The sequence below is a fragment of the Larus michahellis genome, chromosome 3 (assembly GCF_964199755.1).
Source record: "Larus michahellis chromosome 3, bLarMic1.1, whole genome shotgun sequence".
Lineage (NCBI taxonomy): Eukaryota > Metazoa > Chordata > Aves > Charadriiformes > Laridae > Larus > Larus michahellis.
Genome location: NC_133898.1, coordinates 7,463,482 through 7,475,862, shown reverse-complemented (window position 1 = coordinate 7,475,862; position 12,381 = coordinate 7,463,482). Strand labels below are relative to the sequence as shown.

At 37.2% G+C, this 12,381-nt stretch overlaps 3 protein-coding genes across 3 annotated transcripts; all 3 read right to left on the bottom strand.

The window, feature by feature from the left end:
* Nucleotides 1-2,402: 2,402 nt before the first annotated feature.
* On the bottom strand, nucleotides 2,403-9,946 carry MKKS (MKKS centrosomal shuttling protein). Its single transcript, XM_074578455.1, has 4 exons — nucleotides 8,956-9,946; nucleotides 8,253-8,428; nucleotides 7,424-7,534; nucleotides 2,403-6,932 (listed from the first exon to the last, which is right to left on the bottom strand). Exons 1-4 carry the CDS (start codon nucleotides 9,944-9,946, stop codon nucleotides 6,492-6,494), a joined length of 1,719 nt encoding a protein of 572 aa, XP_074434556.1. The 3' UTR covers nucleotides 2,403-6,491.
* Nucleotides 9,947-10,190: 244 nt separating this feature from the next.
* LOC141740199 (uncharacterized) lies at nucleotides 10,191-10,343 on the bottom strand. The gene has a single exon (XM_074578466.1). It carries the CDS (start codon nucleotides 10,341-10,343, stop codon nucleotides 10,191-10,193), a length of 153 nt encoding a protein of 50 aa, XP_074434567.1.
* A 1,006-nt stretch (nucleotides 10,344-11,349) lies between these two features.
* LOC141740198 (uncharacterized) lies at nucleotides 11,350-11,541 on the bottom strand. The gene has a single exon (XM_074578465.1). It carries the CDS (start codon nucleotides 11,539-11,541, stop codon nucleotides 11,350-11,352), a length of 192 nt encoding a protein of 63 aa, XP_074434566.1.
* Between the last annotated feature and the right edge of the window lie 840 nt (nucleotides 11,542-12,381).

The window sequence follows — 12,381 nt, the reverse complement described above, 5'->3', positions numbered from 1 at the left end:
AGCATGGAAATCAGCGAAACACTGATCACAGAACTACATGACACTTAAGCGATAGGACAGAGAGCTTCAAGAGATGCTTTCTAGGATCACGATTTTAAATACCCAAAAAGAACTCAGGTATAAATTAAAAATCTAATTTTCCTTTTTCTCACCTCTGTTCACTGACCCCAGCCAAGAAAAACAGGAGACCAGGGTCAAGGCATAAAAAACCAAGTGAAGACTTTGTCCTACCTTTGTTAGTTACAGAAGAAATATTTGCTTGCTTGCTTGCTTAAAATTGAAGCAATGGAAAGCCAAAAAGAGAAAAAAGGCCCCCCCATTTAGTAGGCACTATGCCAGCGCAAAGTAAATATAGAAACACTCACTTTTTGAAGTCACCTTGTGGATTGCAACACTCATGTGATGAGGAAAGGGCTGTGGGTCGATCGTCTGTCGATATCACACATGTGCTCATATCCTCAGACCATGCTTAATCAGGCTTTTATGGGTGCAGGTAGGTGGTCCTCCCATCTGAACTCCAGCCAGGGGGCCCCACGATGTGGCTGTTGGGACATTCCCCTTCTTAAAGATACTGGGAAACCATTTCAGGCTCCTCAAAAAGCACCCATTTCAGGAAGCTCCTCAGTCCTTAAGCACAGCTTTGAAACCCTTGTTTCTCCACAGGCAGGCCCCAGTGATGTGCCTCTTCAGGAGCGTGGCGCCCTGTCACACCTGCCCTCCATAACAGCCATCAGCAACCACACCTTTACACCACCCACATCCAGTAGAAGTTGGATTTCTCTTTGTCTCTTCTGCCTGTCTTTTTTGGGGTTTTTTGTTTGTTTTTTTTTTTTTTTTTAAGTCAGCCCTTTTGGTGGGTTGATCACCAGGAGCAGCAGGCGTCCCTCCTGAAGCACTCGCCACACAAGCAAAATGTCTTTTTCCCCAGCGCTTCCCTCCAGGATTAGGCTTTGCAAACCATCTCTAGTGCTCTTCCTTGGCTCTTTACGCCCCTCCAAGCTCCTTTAAAATCAGCGATTTTTCCACATCCTTCAAGGAGGATTAAGAGAGGGCTCACAAAATGGCGCCCCAGGAGGTGTTTCAGCAGGAGGGGTTGGGCGGCCTGTGAGGGGAGAGGCCTGTTCCAGCCGCTGCGCCACAGGGCCCGGCCCCTCAACCGTGCTGGCGGCACTGCTGCCTAAGCAGGTTTAAGAAAGGGCAAAACACCACTTGGCAGCAAGGAGGGGGGAAATTGTGAGAAACACAGGGGGAGGAGGTTTATCTCGAGCCAGAAGATTTTTTTGGTCCTTTTTTCTCCCTCTGGCCTGTTTGAGGCAGGGAGTGAGCGAGCAGCTGGGTGGGCGCCTGGCAGCCAGCCACGGACAACCCACAGATTCACCTGCAAAAGCGCACTCGTAATCCAATCAAACATAGCAGAAACCATAAAGCAAACCCCACTAGAGCTTCAGTATCCCCTGGCACATGAACATGGAGTAATAAACGAGGGGATAATAGTTCTGCTTCTGCCTCTCAAAGCCAAAAAGTCCTTTGAGAACTGAAACCACCCCAGTCCCTACCATCCCCTGATGGTCACCCTCAGGAGCGCCATCCCTCAGCAGAGGATCCTGCGAGCCCCACACCCAGGGGATGACCCAGTCTTGATGAGTCATCGCCACAGATGAGGGAACTCATTTTGTCACCCCAAACTCCCTCTTTTTTTTTTTTTTTTAATACCCATTATTCACCAGGTGTAACAGATCAGGCTAACAGTATCATAAGCCTTAAAGGAGAAGATACTAAGGATAGCTTTTAAAGATTAAAAAGAGGTGATTCAGCTTCTCTGCTTGTAAAAAGACTTAATAATTTATAAAAAGAAAGTTATTGATAAAGAATAGCTGCTGATGTTGTGGTATGCTGCCACACAAATGCTTAGCAGACAACACATAATTGTGTTATAATAAGCAGCTAGTATTTAACATGTGTTTAATGTGTACCTGAAGAGAGCTGATATTGTCAGGACAGAAAGCAACAAAGACACCAGTAATCAGCTTGCAGAAAGTTCAAGTTTATGAAGATGTTTGTAGTAAGGTATGAAGATAAAATTCTGCAGGAGGTATGTCTACAAGATATTTATATATGTTTAATGTAAATCTAGGTCAAGAATAATGGAAGTCAGCACAGTTAAAGGTACAAAGTGCCCAGCCCAATCCTGGAACCTAATCTGCAATTAATTTGATTGGTGTCTGGACTAATGACATGGTGATTCTATCTACATATGCTGTGACCATATTTCTGCTTCCAGGATAAAGAATAAACCTGGGTATACTTTTGAGCTTATAATGTGCATGACTAATTTATACAGTACAATGTACATAGACAAAAAGTAAAAGAATTTCTTAACTGACAATTTAAGATCAGAGTGCTACTGGCCAAAACTGATTTATTAGTATTGAGCAACTTGTATCTGCTGACAAGCAGGTAGAAATACCTTGCATTTACATTACTGGATAAAAGGTACTAAAATTCCTAAAATAAACATTGTAATGTGACTAGCAACTGACTTCTCAAAAAGCCTGTCTGCACAGATTATAAGCACGCTGGAGGCAGTCTCTTTGCAATAAAAACCAGACTGTTTCTGCCTCTTCAGAACAGTAGTAAATGCAAATCCAGTTTAAAAAGTTCTCCCTATGACATTGACTGACTCACAGATATTGATTTTTCTGAGATTGAACAGTGTAGTGCTCACATGAGTCACTTCACGTGGCACTGCTGAAAATGCGACAAATACTACATTTTGCTACTCATCAACAGCTAAATAAGGGTACAAATAAAATTCAAAAGTTCCATTTTGGGGTAAGGTGAATTGTTTAGTATGTGCTCTACCGTGCTTGAGATTTTACAAGTGGTATTTTTCTTACAGGCTTTCACAACAATAAAGACTCTCTTCCCTTATTGGGACAGATCTAATATTATAACAGCTGGTTAGCCTAAAAATGCCCAAACGCTTCTGAATAATAAAAATAAAAACATAAAAAAATAAAAATCAGTGTTACACTAGCAATACAGTAAAGTTAGGTTTCCCAAACTCATAAATCTGTTTCTACCCTGTCTTCAAGGATTAGCATCATATGAATATCAGGTCTGAAACACGTGCAGAGCACAACTCTGAAGACGTACATGGTACAGTAAGGATTGATGAGGTGTCTGGCAAGGCTCGTCTTGAAGTTCAACCATTCCTGCACAGGGCTTTAAGGTCACATTTCTCTGGGTATGTGTACTGAAGATGTATAGAAATAAATTAGGTTACTGTTAGCAACAGTAATATACTGTTGCTGAAGTTCAGAGAAAAAGAAAATGCGGCCAGGTTCAATATACAGGGAGAACAGGAGTTTTACCTAGCAGAGTAGTTTAAGGAGGCTACATAAATCCTGGACAAAGTTCCCTTAATGAAGTTCCTATACTATTTTAGCAAGGATTTGAGTTTGTTTTGAACTATCTGTTTCTTTGCTCCTGTGCAGTAAGTTCTTCACTTTATGTATGGATCTTACTTAGAACTCTTCATCCACAAATCTCCATGCCTTAAGAAGAGTTATCTTTGTTCACATTTTATAGATGGGAAAATAGACAGAAAAAGACTTCAGATATGGCTCAGCAACTCTACAAATTCACACATCAGTAGCAGAATTGGCGAAAAGCAGCTATTCTGCATTCTTTGCCAATGCCAAAATAGTTATGTTTTATAGTATGTCTACTTGAAAATAGGATGCAATAATAGAAATACTAAAGATCCCTAAATTAATCAGCATTTTCAGATCTTCTTCACTTTGAAGTTTTAAATACCAAATGAAAACTGAAATACTGAACTGAAGAGCAACTATATTAAACTGGCATCTTACTTAAATATGCTGACCTGAGTGATTATAATATCAGCACTTCTTTTTACTCCTGCTAGGCCTGAAGCACTAACACAGCTGCAAAAGCTGGAGATGAATGTTCTTACTTCTTGTGCATTACCAGTAGAATTATTAAAATTTAAATTAATAGCCTCTGAGCAATCTGTGGAAGTCAACAGACATGGCTGAGGTCACGATTAGAAAACACTTGTCTCTTAATAATACTTGTGTAATGCTAATTTTTCCCACTGAACAAACTTCAAGTTCCAAGGGGAGCAGGAATAAAACAACAGGGGCTTCTCAGAGGACTTGCAACTGCGGATATTTCATTTTGTCAATTTAAAAAACACAGGGGGGAAACCCACTGGTTTGGCACCTAAGTTTTATCAGGAAACATGGGAGTTTAGCAAAGTTATTTTTGTTGCTCTTGGATTGAGAGTCAAAATTCTATTTACTTGCATTTTAAATCGTATCCAAAGTTGTATTCCTCCTGTGTTACCCACTAAAGGTAGGTTAACACTAACCATCAAAGGTTCAGGAAGACTCTAGCACAACTGAGAACTGAACCTGAACTGCCCATAGCAGCAGTGCCAGCTGCCTATTTATCCTTTTCAGTCACATTAGGAGACAAAAATTCATTGTTATTAAAGCTATCTAAATATGAAACAATCTGCAGCTAAAAATTTGTTTATACCTGAACCACTCACCAAAAATTAAATTTGATTTTTTTCACAATTTTCTAATGTGTGATTTTCTTAAAACTGCGAGGAGGGCAGGGAAAAAAAAAATAGAATCAGAGCTAACAACAGTTTTATAGGAGCTGTGAACCAACTTTCAGATACCACGACAAAAGAACACTAGCAACTACTTCTACTTAAATATTGTTTTAATTTTCACTTCACAGCTGTAGTCACTAAATTCAACATTTTTGCACTGCATAACAAGCTGCTATTATAGGAAGCAAAGTACTCTAATTCGACACTCTGAGTTAGAGACTCAAAATTAGATGAAGTATTACCAAGATTCTTCTGTGCCTTAAGATATACACCATCATTTGGCTTCATTATTCCTGATGTTTTCATTTGGTTCATGGTATATGGGAGGATCAAGATATGAAAGCAGCCTTTTTGGTAACCAGCTTTTGAGCAGTCTCCATCTCAACTCTTGTAACATTCTTCCACAAATTCCCAAAGGATGCCTTATAGCACTGAGGCAATCATTTCAGGTCATAAAAAGATAAAGAACTTTAAATAACTTTTCATTTTTTCCAGTGAGAAAATGATTATTTATGCTCTCAAAATGAAAAGGACTTTGTACAAAAGGGCTGGAAAGAGCTGGTTTTAATTACATATTTCAAAACTGAGTTATACAAACAATTCTACTGCTTATACTCAGTAAATATATTAAAAACTTAAGAGACCAGGAAACAAATAAGCAGACTAGTCTATAACTAACTCAGATGTTTTCTCGAAAAGCATGTCATGAACAATTTGTCCCTTGTGACTGAAAATGAAGAGGGAGAAGAAAAGGGGCAAAGAAAATGAGTTTAAGCAAGAAACTGTAACACCCCTTTTGATCTCACATGCAAGCTGAAAATGAGAAAAAGTTTCAATCATTCAGTCTACAGCCTTATTTAAAGATCAAAACAAGCCTGAGCAGCTTAAAGCCTTGCTTCATTAAAAGAAAAGCAGCTATACACAGTCAAAGAGTTAATTGAATGGTAAGTAGGACGTTCTTTCTTGCAGCTTTGCTTATAAATAATGATGTTTCTATCATTTAAACTGGCCTGTATTCCACAGAAGACAATCAAGGTGCACTTACAAAAGTTTTTTCCACACAGTCTGCCATTTGTTTTCAAGTTTTCCATTATCTACCTGCCACTTTAAGATCTCCAGGTTGTTTTAATAATTTGCTAAATAAATTACATAGGAATTAAACTCTTCCAGCCATTTAGAAACTGAAAGTGCATACAGTATATGGTGACAAGATCTTCAGAACAAAATTTGAAAACAAGTGGCTCAAGAAATTTACTAAGGAAAGCCTTCTTTTTTACCTACAAAATTAAAAATACCAGTGATAAAGTTCTGCTGCACTACAAAAGTCTGTTCAAATGCGTAAAGCTTTTGCTGAGACCACATAAATTCTAATCCTTAACATATGTTTTCTCAGCAAGTGAATTCATTTTCCCCTTCCTTTGAAGATACCACAGAGCTAACAGAAACATCCGAAACTTAGCTTAATGCAGAGGGAATATCATAACAGGACTCCTTAAATTCAGCATTTATTGACTGAAGGAGAACATTCAAATCTCCCAGAAGGGCACGAGAAACTCAATTTTTGAAGTGTCATTCACTCTTTTGAATACCCTAATTTGAATACTTGTAAGTCATATGTTATTATGATTCACTGTATATTTGGCTAATCATTTAACAGTTCCTAACAGTGTTAAACGTTTGAAAATGCTTGAGGGCACAGCAGATTAACAATCAGAAGAGTACTTAATGGCCAACTGTTTGATTTAAAATTTCTGTCTGTTGTCCATATTCTACCCATTTACAGTATCTTAACAAATTATGTAGTACCCTGCTTTCAATTACGTACTTTCACATAAGATCAGAGCTAGTTTTGATCTTCAATTACGTATGAGAGATCCAAAATCATATTGGCTGTCTCCAGAGCTACTTGTAGGCCACTACACTTCGCAGCAAAACAGTCCAGTGTCAGAAAGTCAGCAACCTTTCCTGTGGGGTCTTTAGGGCAGCCCTGTATAATAGGAGAGCCAAACTGGCCTTGCAAAAGCCTCCAGTTGAGATTCTCAGTGTTACCATTAATCCCACAGCCACATTTTGAAACTAAATCCGACCAGTTAGAGACAGAGGGAAAACCTGATGGAACAAACCAACAATGTCCATAAACCATGTCTGTAAGAATTTCTCCATCATCATGATTCAGAGAGCAAGCTACAGACTCCAGGGAACGGCAAAAACCATCGGCAACCAATTGGTATTGCGTCCGAGAACAATCTAAATCTTTAAAACTGCTGGTGGGCAAACTACAACTCTAAAAAAAACAAAACCAGGAAAACAGAAAATTAGAACACTGTTATATAGAAATAATTTTATTCAAACATACATCATACTGTTGCTTTTTTTTTTTTAAACAGATGGTTCAGTCCTACCTAAAAAAATTGTTCATGTGATGATTACTCCACAATAGGAAAGATTTCTAGAGAAGTCAAAGCTAACCTCTGCACAATTATCTTTCAATATAAAAATTCTACATATTTTTATTTTAACACTTAAAAACTAAGCACTTACTGTAATACATACCTAAAGACTAATACGTACAAATACAGTATTAACAAGTCTGAAAGATGTAATTAGCACCGAGTGCTTCAAATAGACCCCTTTGTTTTATATTAGTAGTTAGGCAGCAAAAATGCAACAATAATCTAGAAAAGACAAGTGTTTCAACTGTAGCAGTGATTCTACATAAGTTCTTGTTTCCCAAGTATATCAAGGAGCTTTAAAAAAACCTTATGTCTCACATACCTTGTGTCTTATGTACGAAGCCAAATGAGTTTCTGTACAGCCACCTCCTAACAATGCCAAAGGTTCCTTGATTGTTAACTGTAGCACATGTTCTGCAGTTTCACAGGCACGCTGAAAACCATACGAATTTGTCATTACACATACAATGATTAATAGAATTTGCCCCTATTGAAAAAGCTACCAGAATAAAATTTTCAGTAGTTTCTAGTACAGACTTCATAAACTTGAATTACATGTGGATATAAAGCTGGTGAGTGATTTTCAAAACCACGTTCACTTAATAAGAAATTGTCTTTATTTGTCCACGCTCAGAATGGAAAAGCAGAAATAAAATAAAAAAAAGCTTTTATTTGTATTTTATTCCATCTTTTTGCAAAACAGGACTATATATAAAAAGCCAATCAGCATCAATGACATTTCTAGAGCAACTATTCAATATAAAACTATGCTTGCCTACCATTGCAGGTATTGCTGCTGGCTTTTTGCTGGGCAATTTTTTCTCTACGCTCTCATAGACCAAGTAATGAGAGAAAAACGTTTATCCAGCACTGGCCTCAAGAAAAAGTGAAAAATGTTTCTCTCTCTAAACAACTTCCCATATTAAAATAGAAGCATTTAATGAACATAAGCACTTCAAGAATTTTGAAATTCTGGGAACAAGGGCATTTCTGAATTGCTTTCTTGAAATTGTATACCTAAACCCTGACTAAACTCCATTTATGTACTGAAAAAAATCACTTTTCTAAACTCACCATATCTGTTTCTCATAACTTTATTTTTTTGTTAAAAACATGACTTTTCAGGAAAGATTTCTAGAGAATTTGCCTACCTTCAACTCATCCCAAGCTGTTTCATTTCTGTTACAGAGTATCAAGCTGCAGACAACTGTGTCATTAGGAATTAGATGCACAAAACGTTTTGAAGCAAAACTTTCGATGCGCACATCTTTCAAACTGCCATAACAACTGGGAGACAACAAATGTACGGAAGCTATAGGCTTTGAACCTGTCCAATTAAAAGCAGAGAACAATACGTATTACTGTCATCAGAACAGCTATCTGTTACATTTCATAAAGCATGAACTTTTTTCCTCTTGGCTTTTTAAATTATATATATATTCTTCAATACCTAACATTTCAATCTACATAGGAAATCACAAACCCAACATGTTTTCAAAGTGCAAGACTTACTGATAGTTTAAGACTAAAAAAAGTGATTTTTTTTATTCTTGCTAGATAACAGTTTGAAAATAATCTACATTTGCAAACAGTTACTATAATTGGATATTCCTCATGCAGCAATCAGTAACCACATGTGCAGTATATCACCATTAGAGCCTGCAAAAGACCAATCTCATCTTAAAAAAAAAATGGGTTTCAGACTAGAAAAGAGCAACTCTTGCTCAGCTGCTAAAGTAAGATACAGACAAAAATAAGACAATCCTTACTCTGCAATGACACCAACCTAGAAAGGCTTTCATTATGAGATGAACATTAAGGACAATTGTTTAGCACAGAAAACTAGCTCATTACCTGTCATCCAACTCAGGGGTTCCATCAGAGATAGCCCAGCTCTGTCCACAGCCATTACGTGGTTCTCTTCCAGGTACTGTTTCAAGGATGGATGGATAACTTTCTGGCACACTACAAGTCCGACCTCATCATTAACCAGCTGCTTTCCTACATTAAGCAAACGATTCAGCTCTGACTTTTCTAGAGAAATTCCGTGATGGACTGTTATAGTTCCTTCTTCAGCGCTGAAGGGGTCTCCTGACAGGGACACACAGAAAAGTGCCATCTTGATCATGTTTGAACAACTTCTTTTGACAGTAAGTGGTTTTGCCAATTGAATTTCTGGTGTTTCTATGAGCAGTCCAGGAAGAACTGTAGAATCCACAACTCTTCTACCTTTCACAGGTACTATTACACACTTTCCTAAAACAGCATTAGTCTCGACATGACATGGAACAGTAAACAGAAAAGCCTTTAAAATCAGCGCTGTGAGATGTTCAACTTCTGGTTTATTAAGCATGCAAGCAGGTTTGCTTCTTAATACACTGCGTACCAAACAAAGAAGGGTCTCAAGACTGCTAAAATCCACAGATACTCGGCAACCGCAGGCCTCAGATTTGAGGTAGTCCATACATACACTCAGAAGATGTTTGCTTATTTTAATGACAGTCCAAGTTGCAATGTTTAGGCTTTTAAAGTTTTCAATCATACTACAGCAAAGAATGGCAGTAAATAAGCCACAGTCACTGAAGCGTGATATATGGTTCTGTACGGAGGCAGTCAAAACCCTTAATACAGGATGACTGACAGAAAGACGACTGAATATGGCTGAAGATTGTGAAGTCGTACAAACATAGCCTCCCACACCATTGTGGAGCTGTTTGAGTCTACCAGCAGGACCATAGCAAGATTTTAATATTCCGTTTAGCAGAGACAGTGACTGACTAACTGTATCTTTAGTTAAAGGTTCGCTAATAAATAACGGAGGCTTTTTGGCTTCAAGACAAGACATTTTCAAAGTAAGATTTTAATTCTAGCCAACAAAACAGATTTCATTTTTACTTGGATCTATAATTCACAGCACTTAAAAAATTTAAAGTAGTACATTTTAATTATTGCAGCTAAGGATTATTTTAAATGTGAAAAGGTACATACAGTACAATAATGACATTCCTGTGACTCGCTATGATCTATCTCTTAAAATGAGGCTTAAATCATATTGTGAAACTGATATATAACGACAGCAGTAAGCTATTTCATTCACAACGATCTTCCTTTTTAGCTTCTGAATGTGATCGAACAGATTTTTTTGCAACAAAGTTTACAAGCATGCTTCCAAAATGGACACCTATAAGTGACAGTCCTGCCACAAACAGAAAGTTCTTTCTACTCCAGCTAGCTTTCCCCATCTCTTCTTCAGCAACACTCACAGAAGAAAAGCTCCAAAGCTAATTACACCTACAATAAAAAACAGAAAGGTATTAGGATAATCTTATGACAATATTGCGTAGCTTGAACTGTTATTTTATTTTTCACAAAAAAACTCACATAAGGACAAATACCAAATTATAATGCTTTTTAATTGAGGAAACCTATTAATATTATATATATTATAAGCATATAGTACAAAAATCATACATGTTTGTTAATAACTTCAATTCTGACCACCAGTTTATACACTGTTTTACCTGTAGGCCTATAAGTTAAGTAACAGGCCACTATAAACTGGTCTTAATTGTATGACAGTGTCAAAACTGTAGTGATGTTAAGCTGTTTTTACTCAAAAACAAAAGAACTGAACTATCCAGCACTGCTTCCCAGGCAAACACTGCAGAAGCAAAAGCTTTTATTGTTCAGACAACTTCAAGAAATCTCTCCTTCTGAAAGAAACATTTCTTACTTCAAGACACCTAAGATACACAATTTTTTTTTAGTTCTTAAACACTTCAAAACTTAAAGGAGTACTTATTTACACTTCTATGTAGATGTACAGTATTTAGACTTCTCTCATACTTGAGTTTCTTTTTTATTGTAATCACCATCCCTACTAACAACACAGTGTATGTCACAATTATTTCTGGGAAGTTTCGAACCTGAAAGGACATTCTGCAGACCCAGTCACAAGAGTTTGACTATTTTGACTTGTTTTTAAATATCCTTAAGACCTATAATACCATCACTTAATTGGTCCTATCACATGGGATTTAGCAGCAGTTTGAGATGTATGATGCATTTTTTGGGGCCGTGTAACTACCAGATTAACTCAGTTGCAAAAAAAAAAAAATTCTGGAAGACTAAAATTAGAGCAGCAATACTGCATCTGTTAAAAAATTCTCATTTATTCAACTCATCTCCTGCCTCAAAGATACAAATACAACCAATTAGGTAACTTACCCACAATACATAGCACTAATGCTATTTTTCTTTATTTTTGTGATCCCTTTGCATCACGTATGCCACAATCCCAGGTTCTGGAACAAATTCCTCTGTCTTCACTTGGAAAATAGGACTGGACTTCAAGTGAAACCACCCCCAGTGCACCAGCCCAAGGCTAGTTCCCATAACAATCAGAACTTTGTAGTCCTTCCAGATGGTTTTAAGACCCATTGCAAACTGGCATCTACCTAGGTAAAAATAATTTATTATTTTAAATATATTCTAGAAATTCTTTTTTTACTCTATAATAATAGCACAGAACAGATAAACCTGAAAGTTAATATCTTTAATTACAGTGCAGCAGATGATTAAAACACAAAATGACACAAGAAAGTCTTACTTTGCGAACTTCAAAAAAAAAGGCTATAAAAATAACCTCAATTCAGACATCTTGAAATGTTAATTGCTGCATTTGCTTCGAGCTTTGGCATGCTAAATCTTAAAGCTTTGTTACTTTGTTATGTTTATCTAATTACAAATGCTACTGCTTCAGATGGTAAATATTTGAAGTCTAAAACAAAGCAGTTTCAAAATACACCATTTTCCCTCCCCTGTAGTTAATAAAATTCAATGACTAACCGAGCTCCTAACAGAATACAAAACTTTGAACTTGCAGGTCAAGGAAATTGCAATGCTTCTGACATCACTTTAAGTTACCCAGAGTAGCAGTTATGCCTGCCTTAGCCCTCTTTGCCCTTGATATTCAGAAATTACAAAGTACAAACATAATAAATACATCCTTGTCTAAAAAGATTGCGCAAGCCTCTACTTCCCATAGGATTTCATTAAGAATTACTAAATACAGGGGAAAAAAGGTATGTATACCCAGGTTTTATATCAAAATAACGTCTTGGTTTAAACAGCTACAAAGGTGCAACTCGGGGAGTAAATGTTCCTACCCTGCCCACCTTCATCCACCTGACAGAAATTATATGCCCAACTAAAAACCCATCACGCTGTGGGGATTTCACAGCCTCACACCACTTGGCACACAAGAAAAAAACGACTCAA

Coding starts and splice junctions, on each gene's coding strand:
- MKKS (XM_074578455.1), bottom strand. CDS start 9,946: ATGTCTTGTCTTGAAGCCAAAAAGCCTCCGTTATTTATTAGCGAACCT. Junction 7,535..8,252: donor CAGCTTGGGATGAGTTGAAG/GTAGGCAAATTC, acceptor TATGGTTTTCAG/CGTGCCTGTGAAACTGCAGA. Junction 6,933..7,423: donor CTTCGTACATAAGACACAAG/GTATGTGAGACA, acceptor TGTTTTTTTTAG/AGTTGTAGTTTGCCCACCAG.
- LOC141740199 (XM_074578466.1), bottom strand. CDS start 10,343: ATGGGGAAAGCTAGCTGGAGTAGAAAGAACTTTCTGTTTGTGGCAGGA.
- LOC141740198 (XM_074578465.1), bottom strand. CDS start 11,541: ATGGGTCTTAAAACCATCTGGAAGGACTACAAAGTTCTGATTGTTATG.